Source organism: Larus michahellis, chromosome 7 (genome assembly GCF_964199755.1).
Source record: "Larus michahellis chromosome 7, bLarMic1.1, whole genome shotgun sequence".
Classification (NCBI taxonomy): Eukaryota; Metazoa; Chordata; class Aves; order Charadriiformes; family Laridae; genus Larus; species Larus michahellis.
In genome coordinates this window covers 54,825,377-54,847,418 of record NC_133902.1, presented here as the reverse complement: position 1 = coordinate 54,847,418, position 22,042 = coordinate 54,825,377, and the positions used below count along the sequence as shown (strand labels likewise).

The following is a 22,042-nucleotide window of genomic DNA, read 5'->3' as shown; positions in this document are numbered from 1 at the left end:
AGAGTCATTATGAAGTGCATTTTGAGTATTCACTAGTGATTTATTCTTTTTGATCATATAGGCGGCATAGGAAACTACCTCTGTATTCACAGTCAAGTACTTCAAGGACTTGTAACGAGTTTATGCTGTGATGATTTCGGTTTCTGGTGTTGTGAAGGGAGTGAAAGAAGAACTTCATTATCTGACACGTCTGACACCATTGATGGAAATTGTCTAGATACTGTTAACTGTATGTTAAAAGTAGCAATAGTCTCATTTAGTAGCTCAGTAAGCAAAAGAGCCACATGATGGGACATTCGGTTGGTTTTGTAGAAATAGTTTTGCTCTATACCAGTATTAAAGGGGAGAAAGGAGACTATTTGTGGTGTAGGTAATTGTTGGTTATTGAACTTCTTGATTTAAGCACACACCATGCCTTCATCTGTCAGTAAAAGAATATGGAAAGTTGGTAATTTGGGGGTTTTGTTTATTTCCCTTCCCTAAAGAGACAGGCAGGTCAGCAGATTGCAGTTTTGGGAACTGTTGGAACCATAGCCAAGCATGAATTTTTGCACTAAATACTAAAGAAATGCCTCAAAGTTTTTGATTGCTGCTTTGAAGTGATGCAAAACACCAAAACTGTATGTGTTTTGCTTCCTTCCTCTAAATTTATGGATGAGTTTGGACATGTGAAATGTATAGTTGCATTATGCTATGCACAAGACAGCAGTCATTACCAGAATTGTTTGATGGGCCATTCTGATTCATGATGAAATGGGTGATTTGAAGAATGAAATCACTTCTTCGCATACAGTATTTTCTTTGAAAAAGTTATCCTAAACCTTTAGGATATATAATTCATAATTGTGGGTCATAATCTCACAGAAAAAAAGAAAAAGAAGGCGAATTCCCATGATTTCACTAATGGATTATGCCACATAGTCACCTTTATATTCTTTTCTCACGTTTGTCTTTCTGTTATAATTCACACCATCAAAATTGAGCACAGGAATTTCTTGTTCTAAGGATTGTCTGATAAAAAGCATAATCAGATGCAAGCTACTATTAATTTAGCAGATTGATATCACAGGATGATCGTTTCACTCAGTTAATTCTGCCACCTTTGGATGCATAGGATGATAGATTTCCTTTATATTTTACACAGATTTCACTGGAGAGTTCTATTTGTGTCTCCAAGTCTTTATATTCAGAATATTTTTGTTGTATAGATTGTTGTCTCATCATATACCTGTGAAGACTACTCAGTAAATGCTTTTTTTTTCCTTGATATTTTCAGAGTTTATTTTCTTTTGTGCAGTAACTCTTTACAGTTACTGCAATGGAAATTATTTTTCAAATCTGCAGCTTTCATCACGAAACACTCAACTGGCTGGCTCTATAAATCAGTTATTTAAATATTAAAACTACAGCATAGGCAACAATTAATTTAACTGAAAAGAAAATGAACTAGAAATTCAGCTAATATACAACATCTGTTGGAAAGGCAGTGTTCCTGAAGTTTAAGGTTTTTTTGATCTAGGGTTTTACTTATGGTTCATCTACAGTAATATTTTTTTCTGTCTGAAATGAAAATGCTGATGATGTTAAACTTGCAATTATACAGACTTGCCCCATTTGATTATTTCATTTAAGATGTATAGAAGATACATAACTATTTAGAGAAAAAAGGGAATTGTTCATACTTTTTTATTCACGTAGAACATTGCTGTGAGATTATATTTCACAGTAATTAATACTTTAAATGTAGTCATGAGTGACACATTAACTCACTGCAAAGCAATAGTTTCTTAGTAACCTAAGCATGTGCTACTGCCTCTATATAGCCATTTATATTGTTCCAGTTTGAAAATACATGTGACAAATTGAAGAAAAAGTTGAGATCAAATTGCTGCTATGATTTCTTTTCCTTTTTCTGTTGTTTTTCCTTCCATGGTTAAATTTAACATCCGCACCAAAACTACGTTGTGTTGCCCTTAAGACTGGTTGGTCAAAGCTAGGTCTGAGGTAACATGATATTAAAATGTTAGCTAATTCAGTTTGTTTAAAATAGTTACTTTTCCAAAAGACTGAGAGCAGGAGGGAATTGCTTGCACTTATACTGCTCTGTTAACTGAGAGAATAGAACAGAGATGAGCCAATGAAACCTTGTTTCTTTACTGAGACTTCCTAGAAGGCTAGTACCAGAACTACATTTTATTTGATTGATTAAATTTTACTAACAAAATAGCTTGACTTTCTTTATAATATAGGAATATAGGAGAAATCCTCAGAAGTGTAATTTTATATTTGTAACTTAAAAATCCATAGTCAAGTAGCGAGCTACAGAGCGTTGGCCAGTCACTAAGGTGATTGAGTTGACTAAGCCAGGAGGAATGGATAACCCACAATGAGCCAGGAGGAGGTCATCGTTCTGTTTAGATCTTGGGACTTAAGGGCTTAAGTCTTAAGGACTGAGGTAGGGTGTTCTGGCATTCAAGGAAAATGAGAAACGAGGCACTGTGAAGTGTGTTAACAACTGGGAAACTTATTTGTGCACCTGGAACACTGAGGCCATCCCATCATACATCTGTCTCTACTCTAGAGAGAGTGAGGACTGTGTTAAAGGCTTGAAATCAGAGGACTGGCTGTGGTTTCTGTGTCAGTGTTTGCCCATTAGTTCACTGAAGTTTGAGTTTGATATCAAAGCTGTTCAAAAATATATTCTGATGCATTGGGCAGTAGAGGCTGATTTTCTTTTTTTTTTTTTCCATGATTTCTTAGTTATTGATTATAATTTGTTTTTAATGAAAAAATGTTTTTTATCATTACAAGCAATTTTCTTCACTTGTGAAAATGAATTTTCTTCCCTAGAGTAAAGTCAGTAGAATTTCCATATGTAACTAGGCATTTTAATTGAGAGTTTTCCATGGAAGTAGCCTCAAATCAGCAGTTGTTGCTGCAAAAGTAGAACTGGTGAAGACTGCTTTCAGGTCTCCTGCATCGTAGTAATACAGTTACTTCAGCTTCTCTCTATAACCTTCTCTCCATAATACCTCGAGTGCAATACCCCACGTCTTCTTTCACCCTAAGACCTCACTCCAGTTTCTCCTCTGCACAACAGATGTCTCTACTGCAAGAATTTGTAGAGCCTGTCCCCATTCACAGTTCCACAATTTGCTATCAGAATACCTAGTTTTCTTCACATGTTCCTTAAATTTCCCTTTTTTCTCTCCACTCTGTTCCCCATCTTCTCTGTGTCAAAACAAAGCACAGGCTGTTGCCGCTCTGGAGCCTCACATGAAGCAAGGTGCCGGCCAGCACATGTGCTGCGTGGCCATCTGCCTGCCAGCAAACCGAAGGGATTCAACCAGTCAATCATTCCGCACTTTCGCAGTATGATGGGGCTCGGTCAGACAAGATTTTGTATGGGGTGGCTTTTGAGTTTGTCAAGGAAGCATGGCATATGCGTGTTCTCGGTTTCACTTCAAAAGGAAATCTGTATGTTGACAAAGGTTGTGCTAGCTCTGTACATTGTTTTTCTAGGAGAAGTATCTCATTCCTCTACTGTGAAAAATAGAATACGGGATGGTGTTGTTCCCATTATACTTGATAGAAATAGCTGGCAGTGCTTGGCATTGAATTTGTTTGTCTACAGCTAGAACCATCAGAAAGTTCTTCGCTGAAATAATGCTTTTATCAATGACAGAAGGATGTCATTAAGAGTTAGCATTGGCTAAGCGTTTTCTGTATGTTCGGTATGCTCTGTGTTTCAGTCTCACCCAGACAGGAAAGGACTGATTTGCTTTGCTTCCAGCAACCATTGAGATTGATGAATAATGGGAACAAGCTGGCTGAAATTAATTATGATAAACACGCAACTATTATATTATAAGGGGAAAAACAGCTGAAGGACTTTGCTTTGGTTAGGTAAGGAGCTCTTCGCTGTGACATTCAGTCGCTATAAGTTAGCTGAGTTCTTGTTTTGGAAGCAAGTTTAAGTTCTCAAGTGTTTAGTGTTTAGTCTGTTAAAATGAGACAGTGAGCATCATTACTGTGCTTATTCTTTGGCATCTGACAAAAGTTTGCTTGCCTTTCAGAAAACTGCTCTTGCAATATCAGCGTATTCTTTAGTTGCCTCTAAACTGAACCATCGCCATGTACCTCATGGAAGTTATTTTTGTAGAATATGTTAGTTAGCATTAAGCAAATGACTCCACCTTGAGTGTTCAATGACAATGGTTGGACTAGATGATCTGAAAGGTCCCTTCCAACCTAGATGATTCTATGACATTTAAAGGTTGGGGTTTTTTCAGTCTTGGCAAGTCACAAAAGCATGTTGTGGCTGATTGCGGTACCCTGATTCTTAAGTAGTGATAGTCTCAGATATGGCATAAGGGTGAGCAGTCCTTGGGCACCTCCGGTTCGTGACACTCGACTCTGGTCCCTGACAATATGGCCATTACAAGTAGCAGTGCCATACTATAGAGCTTTTCCATCGTCACCCTGGTGTCTTCATCCAAACACTGACAGGAAGTAGCTGGTGTAAAAAGCAGTTCAATGATCTTGATGTCATCCTTCAGAGCTACAGTAAAGCTAATAAATGTGGCCTTTTATATGCGCAGAATGAAATACCAAGAGAGTGAAAGGCGTTTGTAGATTTCTTCTGCTTTCCCCTCGTTTTAACCTATTCTGTCTTCCAAGCCTTAGCAATAGGGAATACAGATTTTCTATGAGAAGTGCTGGGAAGGCTTTCAAAAAAGTATATTTAATATTCTTTTCTTCCGTTTGCTTTATTTCTTCTTGCTGTGTTTCCTGATAGGTCGTCCTTGCTTTTTCCTTTTAGCTTTGTGGTTTTTGTGACTTATTTTATAGCCCATTTGTACAATATCAAGTGATGGTATGAAACATGAAATATTCAAAACTTGGTAGGAATACCACCCCAATACAGATTTAAAGAAAAGTAGTAAAGATTATTACCTTACAAAATTGTAAACAATTGACATGGCGGCATCTTACTAGCTTTCATTAGATGAATAAAAGACTATCAAGCTCTTTAACTGAAGAGACTCATTAATTCCAGCAGGTAATGAGTCAAAGTCTCAAAATGACAAACTGATAAATAAGACTGATACGTGTTGTATATTTCTGAACAAAACTAAAGCAATCTCTAATGTTGATATTTAAATTACGTTAATGGGGCATCAAAAATAACATTTTCCTGAAGTGACGTGAGTGAAGTAGAGAATAAAGATCTCATGTATACCTTTCAGTTTCTTGAAATGTCTTTAAAATTGCTTGTCTTTGTACATTGTTGTTTAAATTGTTATGAAGTTTATCTTTACATTAATACTGACATTTCTGTCTCTTTTTTAATGAAAATTTACCATCCAGAGTAACCAATATGGCCACGGCAATGTGACCAAGCTTAGCATTTCTATCCTCATATCACTTAGAATCCTGGCTGAATTTAAGTGAAATCTTTATGACCAAGCCACCTGAAATCCCACCCTTGAAAAATATGTTCACATACTGCAATTGTGCAGCAAGTGAGAATTCTGTCGTAATTTTTTGACCGGTCCTGTGATTCAAGTATTCTGCAGGTGTGGATGGAGAAGGATGGTTTGAAGTTTTATGTGCATAGCAGATCTCATTTTTTTTTCTATTCTTTTAAAATCTTATGTAAATTATGATGGAAAAAATTTTTATTGATGTAAGTTGGTAATTTTAATAATTTCTTTAAGACAGTAACAAGATCCTTAGTGATTTTTATGATAACTGTCATACTTATTAATTCAAACATTGAAATCAAGCAATGAAAACCTGGAACTGGAGTCCTTGTCATTTCTATGTATATAATGAACAGATAGAGCAAAGTTTGAGAACAATCCCAGTGTGGTAGTAGTTTATGATCTGTGAATAAGGTTTTGTAATTTTCAGTTCTGAATTGGGAATTCAGTTTTTAAAAATGTGCGAAAACCTATCACCTAAAGAGGAAAAAAAAAATTATAAATCCAAAATTTCTGTTTTTAAAATAAAAAAAAAATTACATTATTTATTCTTTGAGCAACTTTCCTTTAAATTGATCTGAGAATTAACCTCAAAAGCTCTTTCCCGCCTTAGGTTGCAAACATATATAATTTGGTAGTGATCCTCTTAATTTTTAAAACTTGACAATTTGACAGATAAGAAGCTTTGGTGGGCAGACCAGAACTTAGCTCAGATCGGTACCTGTAACAAAAAAGATGGAAGAAACCCAACTGTCCTGCGAAACAAAACTTCAGGTGTTGTACATATGAAAGTGTACGATAAAGCAGCGCAGCAAGGTATGTTAAATTTTAAGCATGTTTAACCAGCTTTTAGACTGCCTGGTATCTTTTTGCATGTTATTCTCCAAATGTGGCTAGAACAAAAGAATATGTATTTCATTGTAATTCAGTGATAAAATAATATAAAATATTTTATTATTGAATAAATTACTGAATATAATAGGGTAATTTATTTAGAATATCTGCCTGATATATTTTAATTTATAAGGTGTTTTCTGAATTTTAAACTATAGTGAAGTTTGAGATAATCTAAGTTTAAAATTTTTAGTCAAAAAAAACCCAGTTATTGTGTGAACCTCATCTCAAATTATTGAATTTTAAGTAAGTGAAGTATTATGAGAGAATTCATTAATATTCTTGGTGACAGTAGTATAAATCAAAAGTGAGACAGGAGAAAAATGGGGGAATATTGCTAATACTGGCAAAACTTAGTTGGGAAAGTGGGAGCTAAGATAATATGAAAAAGTGTAATTTGAGGTCATACACGCAGTTTTATGAATTTGGAGATCAGAGATGAAGACTTTTGGGAGATTCTTTAGAAAGAGATTATTTCTGATTCCAGCTATTTTCAAAGTATTGATGGTTGCCCTGAAAGGGATGAGGTTGGGATCTACATTTTGCAGAGAGGCTTCTGAAAGAACACAGGATGGAGCTAAACTGCCTGATCTCTGGTGGACAATAAGTAGTCTTTGTACAGAGTACATTAATTCAGTTCCATATTGAGCACTGCTGGGAACACTTGCCATTTTACCTAATCTAGGAAACACCAAAGGTGCTCTGCCAGTCTTGCCTTTAGTTTTAAATGTGGTGGAACAGTAAGTAATAAAAATTTGGGCATCCAGTAATGTTTGCATCATTTTAAAATGCTTGAACTCCCTACCATGGAGACATACAGGTAGCCTCATGGGTGCCCAAACGTTAGCAATATCTGGTGTCTCAGGCATCAATACGCATCTTCCATTGTAAAATGTCAAGAAAAGGAACAGTTCTGTCTTTTTGTACTACTGAACTTTAACCATAACGAGAGCCCTGAAGTTGCGCGGTGAAATGTCACCTTGCTGATCTATATTTTGACAGAGCAATGTAAGGGTTTGGGATATAAGTATTAAACACTGTAGATGGGATTCAACTTTACACTTGCACTTTTTTTTTTTTAAAGAATCTTTGCATATTTTGTATGCATATTGCATTTCATTAAATCAAAGTGGCATGAGAGCAAATGTGAGGAGGGCACTTACAGATTTCTCTGTATACGAATCTGGCATCCTAGATTTCTATTATTTTTTTTTCACTCTACAATTTGTCCCTTTGAGGATACCTGAGGCTTTGAAACCTCACCTGTTTTTTCCGTTTTTATGGTTGGATTGTTAGAAAACATTTATGATTTTAGATGAAGAAATGCTTTCTACTTCAAAATGAGGAATACAAAAAGAAATGTGACAAGTAGCACTCTGATTCATATGGACATGGTAACTTGCAATCAACTAATTCCTTGAATGTCTTAGTAGACTTAAATGTTTCTTCACGAAGCTTCAAATTTCTGAGATGTGTTTATTGTACTGTGTATAATGTTTATTACAAATCTTATTAAAAAGTGTTCATCTATTACTTTAAAGCGAATGTTATTTTAATTAAGAAGTAGGGGCGTGGATCTGTGAGATCACATCGGAGCATATCTGTGAAGCGTGGAAGAGTACATGACCAGTAGCTAACCTGAAATATTTTATGCATATCTCAATTTCTCAAAGACAGTTGAACAAAATTTGCTTTTGGTAATACTAATAAATGGATGCCAACACTCGTTTTTAGTCAGGATTGCAGTGTTCAAATTTTGTTTCCTCTTGTCTCTTGTCCCGTCATGTTATAGGTAGCAATTCCTGCCAGTTAAACAATGGTGGCTGCTCCCAGCTTTGTTTACCAACGTCAGAAACCACCAGGACTTGTGTGTGTACAGTAGGCTACAACCTTCAAAAAAACCGCATGGCGTGCAAAGGTAAAATGCCTTTTAATACTTGTTTTAACTAACTTCAGTTTTATGGAAACACCGTAATGAGTGAATAAACTTTCATTATTAATTTTAAGTTAAATAACCATCCTTAATATGCTTCATTAAAGCAGTAACAGAGACGTGTCTGTTTCAGTTAGGACAGACTTTAAATTTAGTGTTTGATTTCTTTATTTATATCTGCATAGCTCTTTATAGGAACTCTGAGGAATATTTTTCTGGTTTGGTTTTTTTTTTTTTTTATATAGGCAGAAAAGCAAACCATCTGAGCCATCGTTAATAGCAGTATAAATATGTAAAAGATCAAAACATAGCTTACATCCAAAGTCTTACTTTTTCCTTGAATAATACAAAACAGCCTTATGGTCAAGGTGCCTTAGAGTTGCATAAATTTAATATTTTTTATTCCTATGAGGGATTGCTACCTTATAATAATAGTAAAGTATACATGGAAGCAGAATTAAGCAACATAAATGTGGCTTTTCTTCTTCAGTGCTTTTCATATGTGATTTAATAATGTGTTCTTAACGGTTTTTTATTTGTTTTCAAAATAGTAATTTTTACTGTTACAATTACTTCTTCAGATATCTATAACTGTCAGTTGTGGGTTAAGGTAAAACAGGTGGAAGTTGTGTATTTGAAATGTATTCTTCCTTTATGTCTACTTATACTACTTTCTAGAACATAACATCTTTTTATGATTTAATTTTCCTTCAGTTAAAGAGAGGTCATGAGTCAAAAACATTTTTATTCTGTCTTGAAAACTCATGGAGAAAAGCTGACAAGTACTGTTCTGTACATACACTGGTTTAGCATTGTTCTTTTCATTTGTGAACTAGGTTTCTTCTGGCTTTGAAGAATAATTTCTAATTCTCTACCTGAAACTTTTTAGTCCCTATTCCTAGGGTTTTCTACTAGTTAGCTCCTTACAAAGAAAGCGTTTTTCAAAGAATTGGTGTGAAGAAAAAGCTTTTTTTTCTGAATGGTAGTTAAAATTCTTCAATAATATGACCGACTTCTTCAATAATATTGTCACGCTGCGTAATTTCCCTTAAACTTAGGAAATGTTATGATATAAGAAAGGATTAGGGCAACAAAGTATTTGTTCTAATTTCGGTTGTCAACAATTAGGTGTGATTCATCTCAACCAGGAATGACTACAGAGCAAGACTTGCAAGCACTAGAATTTCTTCCTACTTAATGGGAATAGGTGGATCTGGAGTGTGATTAATCTAACACAAAAGTAGACATTTAAAATGAATCAGCTGCATTGTTCTCTCTATTGTCTGGGAAGGAAGTGTGCATGACTAAATGCGGGGAGATAATTCCCATGCCTCAAAAGACAATTTACAGTCTTGAGTCCTTCTTTCCACAAGTTCTTGAAAATTGTCTCTTGCTGAATATGTTCAGAAAGTGCAAACATGCACTGAAAATATGCTTAAATTTCTCATAATTCAAAAACATTTTCTTCTCAAGTTTTAATTTTCGTTACTGCTAATTACTTAATTATAAGGTGATGCTTGAAATAGACAGTGATTCCTTTCTCTTTATAAGACTGCATTTATCGTTTACTTAGAAATACACCATAATAATTCATGGATGCTTTTTCAAAGGGGTGGAGTTACCATTCTGGAAACTATGGAGCAGTATTGGAAAAATATGTCTAGTACTTGTTAATTCCTCAAGTCTTGTTAATTGGGGAAGTCTCTGCTTTGCTCTCATTGGCTATTTTATTTTTCCCATAGGCATTGAATCATTTCTTATGTATTCTGTTCATGAAGGAATTAGAGGAATTCCTCTTGATCCAAATGATAAAATGGATGCTTTAATGCCTATATCTGGAACTTCATTTGCTGTGGGCATAGACTTCCATGCAGGTAACTATTATGTATAGTTTATTGTATATATGGTAAATATTGTATACTATTCTTATAAATGAACTAAGTTCCCAGTTTTTAAACCTTCGAAGTAGTTACAACTACGTTTAAAGGAATTTGAAGTTGATTGTGTGTTACAGCGTTAACCTCTAGCTGTTTATTATTTACGGTAAGTAGAAAAATGTATTATGTATATGTAGCTCGCCTTAGCAGCACTATCTGCTGGTTTTCAGTGGAGACATCCCTGAAAACTTGAGTAGGAAACGGGTGTTTTTACAGAAAGTGGTCACAAATCCATAGGAAAGCAGGTTTCATTAGTTCCATTTTCATAGAAAAAAGCTTGTTCCTGTCATGACATTTTTTCCCCTGAATTTTCTTAGTCCTATGAATTGTAGCTAGCAGGTGATTTTGACAGCTGTGTGGGATTGTTTTCTTTCTGTCCAGTAAAGCTCAGCAACTTCACTGAAGCCTACAAGCCAACTCTCTATCTCTTTCTTCCTTTTAGTAGCGGATGCTCTAACAGCCTGAAGAACAGGCATTTCTATCTTAAGTGTACTATGTACCATTCCACTGGAGTGTACAGAATCACAGAATCGTAGAATCTGCATGATTGGAAAGGACCTTTGAGATCACTGAGTCCAACCATACACGTACAAAAAGAACCCTACAATCTCTGCCACTAGAGCATGCCGTGAAGTGCCAAATCTACACGGTTTTTATATACCTCTAGGGACATCTTGTATATCTCCATATTTTCAACCCATTGAGTCTTTGACCAGCCTTCCTTCTCAACCAATTTTCTCATGAGCTGTTTCTTTTTTACCCATTGAGTTTACAAACTAGCAGTTTAGAAATAAAATTTTAAGTTACCTATGTTATATACATATGGACACTGGCTGCCTGAAACATACAACTATTTTGTCATACTCCATTGGTTTTCACTTTGAAATAATTTCTCCCTGGGAATTCTGCATTGAGAGAGCCTAAGTCTTTGCTTAAGTATATGTTAATATATGGCTTCATATTGAAACCAGACCTTTTTATGCTTGTTTGTCTACTTCATCACACAAATATCGCTAAACTTTTATTAATGGGTTAGGAGTTAAATTCATTGAAGTCTTCTCTTCTTTTGGTCTCCGTTCTTCACTGATGCTCTTGCACCTCTACTCTGCCTAGCAAAATCTAAAGTTCACTCAACATTTAACAGTGCCTTCATACTTGTGTATTTTGCTTTCAAATCAGTGACAGCTAATGTTCAGAGCTTTCATGATATCCTAGGTATAGTTCAGTCACAGTCTACTGAGACATAAAAATCTCGTAAAAGCCAATGCCTTTATACAACATATCTTAGATGGGAAAGACTATGATGCAGCTGATTCCATCTGTTCCTGGAAAGATACAGGATGATAGAGAAGTGGTGGCTACGTCTGTTTGTGACAAAGAGTACTAAGACAATGCGATTGGGTTTCCAGGGATTATATTTTTTTATTATAGTATACTTACCTTCAAAAAAATACCATTTTTGAATTCAAGTCTTGCAAGCTTTACAAAGTTACGACATGCAGTACAGAAATCTAAAATTTGAACTTTTTGTTCTAAAATACTGATTCTAGGATTTTATTGGGGATTTTGCATCTTGCGTTTCCTTTGCTTTTGGGATTTTTTTAGTATAGTCTACTTATAGGATATGCTAGCTCCTACTTTAGACAGCTTTGTTTGGACTTCACTAGTCGATATCAAATTAATATTTTGGAAGGATAAGATGCATGTACTAAATTTTAGCTTTTTGGAAAAATGAGATTTGAGGAAGGATGAAGTTGAGTGAGGTTTGCCACTTGTGTGATGATCAGTACAGGGAACATGAATACGACTGACAGTGACAAATGCATTGCTAAACATGAATCTAAATCTTCTGTAGCAGTGAAATCACGAGGGGATACTGTGTTATAAAAAGTTACAGTTCAGCTTTCAACAGTATTGCAGCTTAAAAAGCAATTGTTTTTCTCAGTTTGGTATTTTTTGAATTCATTCCTAAAACCTTTGATGAACAAATATGATTCAGAAGGCACGTGGACCTGATTTATTCTTGGGTTTTTTCACTTAGCGACTATTGGTTGCATTTCATTTTTAATCGTGAAACATTCCCACATTCTGATTTACTCTCAGTAATGTTTAGGTGTGCAGAGTGGCTAAAATACATTAACATATTCTCATAGTACAGCGTATCATAGTTAAAAGACTTACAGCAATATTTTTTGCAGACATGAAAGAGCTAGGAGATAAATGCGCTAGGATAAATGCTAGGATAAAAAATGTCTTGGTACTTCTAAATTCTCATAAAAGAACTACAAGAGTAGTTTTGACCTTTGGACTTTTTTAGAAGTCGTTAGGGAATGGGGTTGCCAGTGTTATTTAAGATGTAGGTTTATAAAACTGAGTGTGATTCCAGTAGCCTTTCATTTCGCTATTGTTAAAGACAATGGCGTTGATTCTTCCCTGCTGCTGAAGACTTCTTCACAAATGCAAACGCCCGTTGTTTTTTCCTGTCAACCTTGTTCCAGGAAGTTCATCATACTTTTTTCCTTAGTACCTGGTTTGCATTTGTTGTAACCATTATTTCACATGGTGGGAGGTACTCCGTACTTAAGCTTGGTCTGGTTGGAGGAGAATCTGCACGGCAGAGAGACACTACTGTATTTGAGACACCAAAGGCATTCTAAGTATTGAAGAGACGAGAGCATTGTGTTTATTTGCATCATCATCATTTTTTTATTTGTAATTTGATCGTCTTCAAATTGATGGGTAGAACTACTAAATCCAAAACGCAGCAGCTACTAGGAAGAAAATTAACTCCATCCCAGCTGAAGGCAGGACAGTCTCCAAGAAAGTGATCCTGTTCATCGGGAGACGCTATCTTAACTCCTACTAACTTAGAGGGTACAAACTACTTAATGAGTAGTAGCATTTTTGTCTTTTTAAAGTACAATGTGGAGTGATTACAGGAATGTTTTTGTTAGTGCCGAAAAGCCTCCATAAAGGTGGAGTAATAGCTAAAATTGTTGATAGTTTTGAAATAACAGTGTTATTGCTGAGCCCCTTTCAGTTCTGCAGCAGTTCATCGCAGAAACAGCTTAAGATTTGCAAGATTTTACCTCTTTGAAAAGCAGAGTCTTCCCATTCCCTTACTGAATTTTGCTGAACTTGGTGGGAGCTGGGAACCCAGAGGTGTTCTGTCACGTATTCTTCCACGCTTTTGTCTCCATTTTCTGTCCTCCTCTTACTCATGTCTCATTGTGCCTCCAGGCATTGGTATCCATGGTGTATGTACAGGTGTGTACTAGGTGGGAGGTATCCGTAAAATGAGAGGGATTTCTCATTTGGATCATACCATCTGTATCCAAGTGTAAACTGAAACTCAGTAAATGCTGTATTTGAAACCCACAGGCATCTTTATTAGTTTGGTGACAACTAATTGCTTGGATATTTTCACACTGTACAGAGAAAGAGTGTGGTTTGGGTTTTTTTCTTAAGCTTCCATGAAGTACCTGAAAAAATCAAAACAATATTCTCCAGTGTAATGTCTAGACAGAACATAATGTCTGAAAAGTTTTGCATTGCTGTGAATAAATAACCTTTATCAGTACTTCAGGGAAAAAAAAAAAAAGATTCCCCCCCCACCCCCTTGGAGCATCTTTGAACAATTACATCGAAATGTCATAGTCAATGCATTTTACAACTAAGTTTAACGAAGATTTAATTCAGGATACAAAATGTAGACAACTAAGACGTAGGACCATAAAAGAATATGAGAATTTTGAGGAAATGATGTGTTAGCTGAGGTTTAATATCAGTGTATGGTTGGGTAATTATTATCTTAGCATACTCAAGCTGTTAGCGTTTACTTTTAAGGATACTTTTCTAGAAGCAGTGAACTGCATGTGCTTTGAGAACTTCTTCAGCACAGCAAATATTGCTCGAGTTTCCCTGATTAGTTCCAGTCCCAACACTACTTACATAATTTTTGTTTGTAGAACAGATACATTCTACTTAAAAATTCTGGTCATTTTACAGGAACGCTACCAACTAAATAAAAATCCAATTTGACGGATGTTAAATTAGTTTTGCCTGTAATATTTATATTGAAGATGTGTTTTACTTCATTACTGGGAAGTGTTTTTAGATCTCTGAAGTTACATCTGCACAGCTCCATGATTTTGTGTGTCCTCAGCATCCCTTTTTGTACGTGTACATTAGTTGCTTTGTACCTGTTTTTATTCAGGTCAGGTGTACTGTGTACGAAGGAAAAATGTTTATCATTAACAAAACAAAGCTGTGTCATAAACCACTGCATTTTACAGAAAGTAAATTAGTAATTTAGACTTTTAATGGTTGTTTTGTGTAATGACATATTTTAAAGGGAAATGTGATTTTTTAAAAATTTGTTTTATCTCTAACATCTGATTATCTGGAAGCAAATCCAGGTAATCCAGTTGTTTGAATTTTTGGATTATTGAAAAAAACTCTTTAAGAAAACAGCACTGCAAAGTCAGTTGTGCTATATACATTAAAATTTAGTCATGGAAGTGAAACCACAGAGATCTCTGTGTTCTTGTAATAGTTTCTAAGCTGTTATGTGGATTCTTGCTCACGTGGATGACTTAAATAGTCATAGTATGAATACAAAGTGGTTTATTCTTATGGAGGTGAATTAAAATGGAATATGAAGTACATAAAATTCACTTGTAGAATGTGTTATCCAGTTGGTAAACACGTTAGATAGAAATATTTTTTTATTAACTACGTACTTTCAGATAAGACTTTGTCATAATTCTGTATATGTCATTTTCCTGTGAAGGCTATTTGGCATACACTTGCACACAGTCATAGATCAGTGTCTTATTGTTGAATGTGTGTGCAGCTAGTATTAAGACCTGTGTAATTTTTGTACCCATTTGAAATAAGAAGCAAAATTCGTGGCTCCCATATGTGATAATCAAACTATATGTTTGGGATACTTGAAGTCAGAATCTGTCATTCATTTTATTAGTGATGTGGCTAGGGTTCTTGAGCGTACCAAACTGGTTTGGTCTTGGAATTGACTGTTACCTGTGTAAGTTTTGTTTCTCTCTTTACATACAGACATACGTGTGTGTGTGTGTATATATATGTGTGTGTCTGTACATGTAGTTATATAAATATTTATATATACTTATATATGTAATATGCCTGTATTTCTATATAGAAATATATATTATGTATACATACGCGCTCTCTCTTATGGAATTAAAAGCAGATATATAAAGTATGAAAAAATAAAGAAGGAACAAATATTATTTATCTCTGAGAAATGTCTTTCCCAGAGAAAATAGCTCACTCAGGAGGTCCCCAGCTGATGACTTTGAAACCAGAATGCGGGTTGCAGCATATCTGCGTTGCTAACTCGGAACTCTGTCAATGGAAATACAGAGCATTCTGCTTGAGGGACGTCGTCATTCTGTTTGCCCCATCTCTTTATCAAGGGTGCTTTGTGGCAGCAGAGAGGAGTGCGTGTCTGTGCTTTGGCCACTCCAAATTCTCGGCCTGGCTGATGAGTTTAAATGGTCAGTGAAAACAGGTTTGTATTCTAAGACTATGTAATGGTCCCTCTCTTCTGCCTTATGGACAGCCAACTGCAGCAGAATGGCAGGGTAGACAGCTGAAATGCCTTAAAACACCAAAAAAGTCTCTTAGTGAGAGCTTGTCAGGACATTTACAATAAAAGATTAATTGTGGCTAGGGTCAATTTTTTATTCTTTTATCAGTGTATCACCTTCAAATGTCACGCTTTTTTTTTTCCTAGTTAAATTATTTTTATGCTGCCAAAATTCAATCTGTGTGATTACTGAAGGAAAAGACTGTATAGGCAGTTTTACACTGTAGTTTTTCAGACTCCTAAATATTGTGGAATGGTGATTTATAAACAAAATGATAAGTTTTTCAAAGACTTATGCCTTTAGGAAAAAAAAGGACGATATATTTATTGTGATCTTCAACGGGGTAGTAGCTTTCGTCTTGTTCTCATGGCCCTATTGCGTTATACGTGCAGTACTAAATGACCGCTAGAAAACCTAGAATTCTGATTTTATTATTTTAAATAAAATAAAAAAATAGGAAAAAGAATGAGGAATTAAAGATGATAGATTTGATACCATTCTTCTGTTTACTCTGAGACAAATTAATAAAGTTATAATTGTCAAGTTTTATAGTTACTGTTGTAGGTACTTGGACTGAAGTAATTGAATTAATCTAAGAATCACTGGTATGTATTTTATAGGAAATGATACAATCTATTGGACAGACATGGGTTTCAACAAAATTAGCAGATCTAAACGAGACCAGACATGGAAGGAAGACATTGTTACAAATGGTTTGGGAAGAGTTGAAGGCATTGCAGTGGACTGGATAGCAGGTAGGTCTTAACCTGCTTCAGGAATTGTCATGAGTTCTGACAGTGCGCTCCTGCATCTTCAGCTCAAGACTAAATAACTTGGTTTGCTTTTAGCTGTTATTTCTAATATCCATATGTATAGAATAGTTTACTTTGAATATACCACCAATGGTTTTTGCAGTTTTACTGCAGACAGAAAAATTATTTAAATATCTTGGACACTATTTCTTAGATGGACTGTCTCAACGGTGACAACCACGAACACGGGTTTGTATTTTAAAATGGAAGGCTGAATAGGACTAGAAATTACAAATAAGTATAAATGCATATAAGTTAAAATACAGCAGTTAGGTTCTGGTCCTAACTTACGCACTTAAGATTTAAACACTTTGCAGTAGTCTTTTCTTTTTCCAGTAACTTCAAGGTATTTTTCCTAGGTAACATATATTGGACGGATCATGGCTTCAACTTAATTGAAGTTGCCAGGCTCAACGGCTCATTCCGATACGTAATTATATCCCAGGGTTTGGACCAGCCAAGATCTATTGCGGTACACCCAGAAAAAGGGTAACATGTCCATGGCTACTTGCATTTCTTTTAAAGTTTGCATGCTAGCACTGAAGCTCTTAAGTAAATCAAGGCCTTTGTTCTAATAAATAAGCATTTAATAAAACCCCAAAGGATTGTATGTGAAACTATTGTACTGTAACTGAGCATGGGTGGAAGGAAGTGGTATTCTTATCATATGCTGAGGTTTTTCATTGGTCTCTGTATACGTGACATAATTAATGTACTTTCTTTGAAAAACAGTTTTCATTTTCTACCAAAATCATTTCAACTGAAGTTATAGACATTGCTTGGAAGCATGCTTAAATCTGTGCTTAAGTTTCCAGCAAACCCAAGGAAGTCACATTTAGCTAATGAAGACCTCAACATCATGATGAAATCATTTGGTTGTTATAAATTCTGGTAGCATGTAACATCCCACTACAACCACCAAGGAGATTGGCCAGGGTGGCTGAAAGTAACAGGAGATGAAGCGTGTGGGTAGCAGAGTAAGGGGTGTCAAAAATGACACCTGTATTCATCCAACTGTTTGTTGAGAGTAGGGACTACGCTGCAGCATTAACAGAGATAGAAAACCTTCTGTCCCCTTTCAGCTCCAAAGCTATTGTTAGCAGAGGTACAGCTAAAACAAAAGCAGTAAATTCTGCAAAGAATTCCCGTCTTTTTGTCAGGGGAGTATGAAATGTACTTTCTGAGGAAAAGGCATATAAGCAAGACTCAGTGGATTTAACTGCTACGCATACCCTGCTAAAACCGAAGCGTGAAATGGTGTGTATCAAAATCTTAAAGAAGTATTTGAGCAACTACCTGCCCCCAAAGCCAGAGATGACACTGTAGCTCATTTCCCCCAGATTCAATCAAAACAGTATCTCGCTATTTTCAGGAAAGCAGTCTCTGTACTCAGAGGAGTTTGCAGCCATAGTAATGAAGAATTCTGACTTCTCACTGAGGCCGGATTGATACCAGCGATGCAAAATGCCGTTTGGATCTTTGCCATGATTTCTTCTATGAGAATTTAGACATAGTGGTCTGTGTATTTTTCAGACTAGAATGAAGGTGGAAGCAATAACTGGTTTTATTTTCTGCATAATGTAATAGCTTTTGCCACAAATCATTACAGCTCTGTTCCTATAGCAGCACTGGTTGCGTGGCAGTATCTGCTCACAGTTGAGGATTAATGCTGTTCTTCAGGGTAGGATCTTCTCCCGATCCTGGTCAGGATCTGGTTGAATTAATTATTATATTTTTGTCTTTAATGTACCAGAATAGCTGTGGTCTTCTGTTAGGGAAAAAAAAAAAAAAATTAAAAAACTTTTGAAGGTAAATACGCAGAAGCCTGATAAAATTCTTCTGACCAGAAGGGTAGATCAAACTTCTGCAAAACAATAATTAATGTATAATGTAATTTTCCTCAATATGCATATGATGCATTTGCTGTACACATATACAGATAGGTTTTCACCCCTCACATCAAAGGAAAGGAAAAGCCCGCAGGAAGTCTGTGAGCCCTAAGTGCAGCAGGTGCGGTTTCTCTGGAGAAAACTTAGATATTAAAGTAATATTAACTACATAAATCCATTATTTTCAGCTAGAAATGGTAAAAAGTGTAATCAATTCTTCTACAGTATTTAGAGAGGGAAGATGGACTGTAGCTGAGATACAGACCATTTAACAATTGCTATAAGGAAGAGTAACTGTAGAACCCTTGGCAGAATAATATTTAATTCTGCTATTGACAGAAAAGTTGCTTTTTTACTAAAGTGCGGATTTTTTTATTTTAATGACAATATTTTCACATGATGCTTTCTGATTCAACAGTTCCTGGTTTTATTTTGCCAAAATGACAAGAGTGCACATAAGCAGGTGAAATAATAGCCAGCAATATTAACAAGATTCTTTGGAAAGAAACAGTTCCTGCTTTTAAGTTAATGCGTATTTAGAGATGCCACTGAACCATCTTCTTAGGTCTTAAAATAGTGTAATGCCACCAGAAAGCAGATGTTAATAAAATGTGGGTAAAAAGTAATTTGAAGGAGTTTAAATTATTGAACTTGAAAGAAAAAACAGTAATGAGGAGAAATGTTAAATGTAGAAATGAATTCAGTTGTGAAACATTCCTTAGATGTTTTGATTTGGTTGAGTTTTATAGTTAGTTTTTGGATGTGTTTAGAATACTTGAGAAATCATAGGAGGATGAGAGGACCACAGATTAGTAATTATTTTACGTGTCTGGTAGAATGGTGTGTATCTTCTGTGAAGGTAGGTAAGCTTCATCTCTCTTTTTTTTAATACTGTGCTGCCACAAAATGATATCTTGAGATGTCTCCGATCAAAGTTTCTTGAGGAGGACAGCAATGTTTTGCTAGTGAAGTACAGGCATACCTTTCTGTGGGAAGATTAAGGCCATTTTACCCTCTCCGTTATTGTCATATCTCTTTCCCTTTATGAGGCAAAACTTTCAAAGATATTCTTCTCTCCCCTTGCCCTGACTTCACATTCTTCATTTCTCTTGGAGCTTGAGTTGACAGCTATAAGAATGGAGAGGAAAATAGCAGTTATTAGATCTCGTTGAATCTGACAGTTATACCAAGATATGAAGCAGCCAGCATTCAGCTGGTTGGTAACTTTATTTATTGTTACTAAGGAAAAAGTTAAGAATGTGTAGTCCTACAAAGGAGTGTCTTTGTCCCTTATCAGTTGTACTTATTCATACAACATGGCTGACTTTTTTTTTCCCCCAATTAAATAATAGTTTTCTGACCAAGCTCAGAATTGTAATCAAAATATGGAGTTAAGCTCATACTGAAATAATTCTTAGACTTTGAAGATGCCTCCTTGAAAAACATTCCAGGAATTTCATTTGTGTTTAGGGTTTGGGGGAGAGGGAGTTCAAACTCTTGATTTAATTTTTTCCAAAGAAGTTTTTTTTGGAAACTTGATTCTAGGCCAGCATGAAATTTCTGCCATTTGCATCTCCATGTCAACTATGTAAATTATATATGGGATAGTTCCAAAATAACTGGAGTCATAGTTATTCTAACATTGCAGTATATACACCAAACGTGTCAGTAGCGTATTGCTACCTACAAAGGTCCAGGAAACAAGTATTTTAGATGGTACTTCCCAGATCTTTTGGGAAGGTATGGGAAGATCAAGTTTTTCTATACTAATTAATAGTTTAGGTAAGTTTATATATCGATATATTTATAATCATTAATGCACTAAGATAAGATTAAGTAACTTGCCTTACATTTTTGGCAGCTATTCAGGATTTTTTTTTTTTTTTTTGGGGGGGGGGGTGGTTCTAGGTTCATTTAACGTGCTAATTATGGTTTTTAATTTAATTTTATTTTTTTTCTCAGAGTAACAAATCTAAGGAAAGAGCACGGAATGTTTAATTCAAGTATATTGAATGCCTACCTTTTGGTAGTCGACATTTAGTTGATGTCCTGTTTAGTTATGAAAGTACCTCTAACTAGGTGCCCAAAAGCGAGTTCAAATCTGTTTGGAGGGGCTGTTATTATTCTGGTTAAAGTTGTGTTAAACTTAAGCAGTGATTGTTGATATCCAGCTGGTTAATACTGTCTATTTTAACATTTCCAAAACATATTTTTAATTTAGCTAATGTAGAAGTTCAATTTCCTAATGTAGTATAAGTTTTATAGTTAGTATTCATAATATTGTTTGTTATGTCAAGGAGTATGAGATCAATTTAATTAATAAGCCCTATAATTAGAGCCAAAATAAGGTGGGCATTATTTCAGAAGATAAATTTGATGAGCTAATTATAGGATACGTATTTTTTTCCCCTCTCCCATTTTTATCCCTCTTTATTTCACGTATCTGCAGTCATCCAATCCAATCTAACAACAGATTGGCATGATACCACCTGACTGAGGGACAGAATGGGTTAGTAACGCGCAGAAGACTTTTATGATCTTTAAAAACTGACCTCATTTTGTTATACCTAAAGCTACAGATTAAGAAGTAGGAGGTCAAGGCAGCAGTCTGACCTGGCATCTTACCCCGAGATAGTGATGTTACTAGGCCAGTAAGTGTACAGCAATATAAATTAGGTAAGTAAGATGCAGATTCTTCCCACGTGAATTGGAAGGAATAGTAAAACTATTTTCGTCCCAGATATAATCCCTTTGCTCTACCATTTCCCACAGTGCTCCTCACTGCTTCGTATTTAAGCCGTTTCTAAATTAGACATACATCTCTTGTATTATCACAACATTCATTAGTAATTAGATGCAAGTGCTCCTGTTCCAGTAATTTTTTTTTGTAATTTGCTTTTATTTTCCCAAGTGCAAAGCTGAATTCTTTAAGGAATAGCATTGCGTATTGACTGATCAATTATAGCTTTAAGAATTGCTTCATATGTATCATTTCCAAAAAATCTCTCAACAAAGTGTTCTATGAAACAAGTATTATGATACATTTAATCTCTAAAGATTATTTAGAGACATGAGCTGTATCATGTTTTTTAAATACCTATTTAATGGTAATGGTGCATTTTGTTTGCAATTATAGTGTACAGTATTACGTATTTTCAACTCTTATTTTGATGGTATTTTAATTGGCCATTTCTATAACATTTTAGGTATTTATTTTGGACGGAGTGGGGACAGAGCCCCTGCATAGGCAAGGCACACTTAGATGGGTCTGAGAAGGTTGTGCTTGTGAGCCTGGGGATTGCGTGGCCTAATGGGATTTCCATCGACTATGAGGTTAGTTCCTCTGTCTTCCAGCATATGTTAAAAAGTAGAGTATTTGTTATGCTTCATTAAAGCCAGCTGGTCTTCCACTTTGATGTAATCTTAATAACTCTTAATGAATACTTGGACAAGACTGTTGA

At 35.4% G+C, this 22,042-nt stretch overlaps 1 protein-coding gene across 11 annotated transcripts in view; it reads left to right on the top strand.

The window, feature by feature from the left end:
- The window catches only part of LRP1B (LDL receptor related protein 1B), a 743,839-nt gene that overhangs the window by 542,014 nt on the left and 179,783 nt on the right, over positions 1 to 22,042 (top strand). For all 11 annotated transcript variants that reach the window (XM_074595863.1, XM_074595857.1, XM_074595859.1 and 8 more), the window contains 6 exons: positions 6,162 to 6,302; positions 8,173 to 8,298; positions 10,056 to 10,187; positions 16,501 to 16,635; positions 17,052 to 17,181; positions 21,788 to 21,914. In XM_074595863.1, coding sequence (XP_074451964.1) covers positions 6,162 to 6,302; positions 8,173 to 8,298; positions 10,056 to 10,187; positions 16,501 to 16,635; positions 17,052 to 17,181; positions 21,788 to 21,914 — 791 coding nt within the window. The remainder of the gene's footprint in view (positions 1 to 6,161; positions 6,303 to 8,172; positions 8,299 to 10,055; positions 10,188 to 16,500; positions 16,636 to 17,051; positions 17,182 to 21,787; positions 21,915 to 22,042) is intronic.